Source organism: Macadamia integrifolia, chromosome 8 (genome assembly GCF_013358625.1).
Source record: "Macadamia integrifolia cultivar HAES 741 chromosome 8, SCU_Mint_v3, whole genome shotgun sequence".
In the NCBI taxonomy this organism is placed as follows: Eukaryota; Viridiplantae; Streptophyta; class Magnoliopsida; order Proteales; family Proteaceae; genus Macadamia; species Macadamia integrifolia.
The window spans coordinates 19,914,499-19,917,937 of NC_056564.1; the positions used below are offsets into that span (position 1 = coordinate 19,914,499).

Here is a 3,439-nt window from a genome sequence, read left to right on the forward strand (position 1 = left end):
ACCTTATATTAGTATACCATAATTTATTGGTAGGAGTGGGTCTACGCCAACATTCCTTACGTCTAGGGGTGTCAACGGTCCGGGTTGGTGCGGTTTCGGTCCGGGTGTCGGCTTCGGTGCGGTTTGGGTTCGGGTTGGTACCGGTTTGGATTTATTAGGTTCATTTCAGTTTGGATCGGTTTTTTAAACCGGTATGGAGCCATTAGGCAACAACCAAATGATGAATTGTTGAACTTCGGTTTCTTAAATCGATTTGTAACCGGGTTGGTTTTGGTTTTTGGTCTAGTTTGGATTCGATTTTCCATACAAATGTATACAAAACTATTCAAATTTTGATTTTTTTAATGAATTTTGGAGTGTTTCGGTTTCTTACCGGTTTGGTTTCGGTTTCGGTCTGGGTTTTGAGCCGGTTTCGGTTTGGTTTCGGGTTCATCCGGTTTTCGGTGCGGTTCGGTTTGGTTTTGGGGCTACAATACTCGAAACCGAACCGAACCAATAAGGCTTCGGTTCGGTTTGGTCCGGGTTGTTATCGGTTCGATCCGATCGATTTTATCGGTTCGGTTTAGGAATTGACACCCCTAGTTACGTCTCTATCTCCAAATAGGAGGCAAAGATGTAATTTCACACGGAAAAAGCGATAGATATTCAAAAACATTTTGAAATCGGATCCTCTCCAGGTGTGGGCCACCACGCACCCGACGGTCAGGAGACTCAGGACCAGGGGTGCATACCCGGGGAGCTGTCAGCCGATGCGCGCTGGCGCAGATCCGGGTCCAACAATTTCCCAATTAATTGCATGTGGCCTCGAAAGTATAACTTGCTGGCGCAAGCAGATAGATGCGGATAAGTTCAGATAAAACCGGGGTCTACCGTGACGTCTCTTCCTCTCCAGTCATCTTTTTTTCTTTTTCTTTTTCTTTTTTTATTTTTATTTATTGAATTTTGGCTTTTTCCTAATTTTTTATTGTTTCGTAGAGTCTCTACTTCCCCAGTCCCCCGCACACCACCGAATTATGAAGCCAGACAAAGAATGCCACGTGGCCACATGTATAACCGATAGGATTTGCTATCTCGCCATCACCTATCAAGTAAGTAATTTCGGGTCACGGGGGCACCAAACGTAATCCTACCAATAAAAAAAAGTAGCACCAAACGTAACATTTGCGGAAAAAAATCGTCTGTAATTCCGATCTCATATAATTCCGTGAAATACCACATTCAGAGGGTGACACATGTATTGATACCAATGCAATGGTCTAGATCTGATTTAAATGCCTCTTCACTGATTTAATATTTGATTAATTGTATCAGATCTGGACCATTGTATTGGTATCAATACACGTGTCACCACCTGAAGGTGATATTGCACGAAATTGTATGAGATCGGAATTACAGACGATTTCAACCCAACATTTGCAGGTTGTCCCAAAAGCCCGAGGAGCAAGAAACGAAGAAGACAGACCCAAAAGCCCAATGCGGAAGAACCAAGTGAGAGAGAGAAAGTGAGGATGAGAATAAGAATAAGAAATTAAGAATATACCTTAGATGCAAGACAGTATTTGGTCCTCTCGTTCCCAGGAAAGCTATCAGAGACTAAGAACTTCCCCTCTCCTAGAATCCTCACACCTTCTTCTGCGCAGTAAGACACCAGATCTCCAGACCTAACCACCTTCATCACCATTATTTCCGAATTCCAAGTTAGTTTATCCACCACATTGTAAAATTTTCAAAACTCGAATTGCAGAAATAGATTTGAATGGTTTCAACTTCCACACTTACCTCAGTAATAGCATCCTTAGCAGGTTTTGCAATCTCTTTAACGAGGCATTCTCCAATAGGGACTTTATGTTCTTTCAAGATCGCCGCCGCTTTGTGAAGCAGCTCCGCCCTCTTCCACAAAGGTGTTTTCGCCCACGCCTTTTGGGCGACTTTCGCCGATTCCATGACCTTATTTACCTCTTCTTGCGTACAAGCTATTGTTTGTTTTTTTTTTTTTTTTTGGGGGGGGGGGGTGGTGTGGGAGAGAGCCAGAAGGAAGCATTATTAGGAAACTCGGAAACCATAACAAGTTGAATCGTCGATTGACAGATCCGATTCGTCGAGTTAGCACTTGGCAATGCTCGTCGAGTCGGAATTTCCATGAATGAGATATCTATCTTCCTTTCTTAAATCAGTTTAACTGAATCAGCTGAAAAGGAGCAAGTTTCAGACAAATGCTTCACAAGACTTTAAGCCGTGTGCTAAGAGAAAATTTCGGGCAAACACACTTCACGAATCCAAGGAAACCAAAGATCAATCAAGTACAGTAACTGAGAAGTTGAAATCTAGTTCGTTTACAGAATCAATAAATGATTCTGATCGTCAAAAAATCTCAAATTTAAATGAAAAGGATAAAGTTTCAGACAAATGCGTCATAAGAGAAAATTTCGGGCAAACACACTCCACGAATCCAAGGAACCAAAGATCAATCAAGTACAGAGAGCTACTAGGAATTTAAGAACAGAACAAGTTCAAATTTAACCTGAACGACAACCGAAAACCTTCAATTTAGAACTAAAAAAAGACACAAAAACTTCAAATTCTCAACAGAAAAATAAGAGGAGAAATTTCATCACATTAGTAGAGAATTAAAACGAAAAATCCAGCAAAAATAGGCAAAAAGTAAAGAGTTTAGCAGGTAAATTACCTTGAACCTTGTACTGAGTCTTTCTGGTGGTAGGATTGATAATCGAAACAGACTTTCCGGAAGATGATTTTTTCCACTCACCATCGGAGTAGTACTTGAAGACATCACCATCTAAGATATCTGAAAACACTCCAGTCCCCGCCATTATAGATGATTCAGAGAAGAAAACAGAAGAAATAAAACGAATTAATGGAACAGAGATCGTTCTCTCAAGAGCTTTTCTCTTCACTTACATTCCTTTTTGGTCATTGGGGTTCTAGGTGATGAACAGATGAATACAGAGAGAAGAGAAGGGGTGAGGACCGGTGAAACCGTGGGTGTGGCCGTGTGGGTGTGGGTTTGGTGTATTTATAGGGGGAGTTGAAGTTGAACCACGCTTCTCTTCTCCATCGATTCTGGAGTCTGGACAACACCCGGTTAGGTGGTTTTTAACTTTTAAGCGTGCCAAGTGGGCTTTACCGGTTCTAGAGTCAGACTTTGACAACCATTGAGGAGTAATTTACAGTAATACCACTTCACATTCGATTAAACATTATTAGTTAACGAGCGTTTGCCCCCCAAGATTAAACTGTGTACCATCCAATCAAGGATTTAGTTTCCCTGGTATTGGATTGGTAAGATACGGATTCGGATCCGATCAATATTACCCCTAGTTTCATATAAAAAAAATATATATGTATATAAAAAAATCATATAAAAAATATATTTTTTTTTTATGATTTTATCTTTGTTTTGATGTCAATATCGATACTT

General features: G+C 40.7%; 1 protein-coding gene across 1 annotated transcript in view; it reads right to left on the reverse strand.

Moving 5' to 3' along the window:
- Positions 1-3,013, reverse strand: part of LOC122086655 (NADP-dependent glyceraldehyde-3-phosphate dehydrogenase) — an 11,178-nt gene extending 8,165 nt beyond the window's left edge. Inside the window, exons 1-3 of the mRNA XM_042655618.1 lie at positions 2,687-3,013; positions 1,780-1,973; positions 1,541-1,669 (exon numbers count right to left, since the gene is read on the reverse strand). Of these exons, the coding sequence (XP_042511552.1) occupies positions 1,541-1,669; positions 1,780-1,973; positions 2,687-2,831 (468 nt within the window). The 5' untranslated portion in view covers positions 2,832-3,013. The remainder of the gene's footprint in view (positions 1-1,540; positions 1,670-1,779; positions 1,974-2,686) is intronic.
- Between the last annotated feature and the right edge of the window lie 426 nt (positions 3,014-3,439).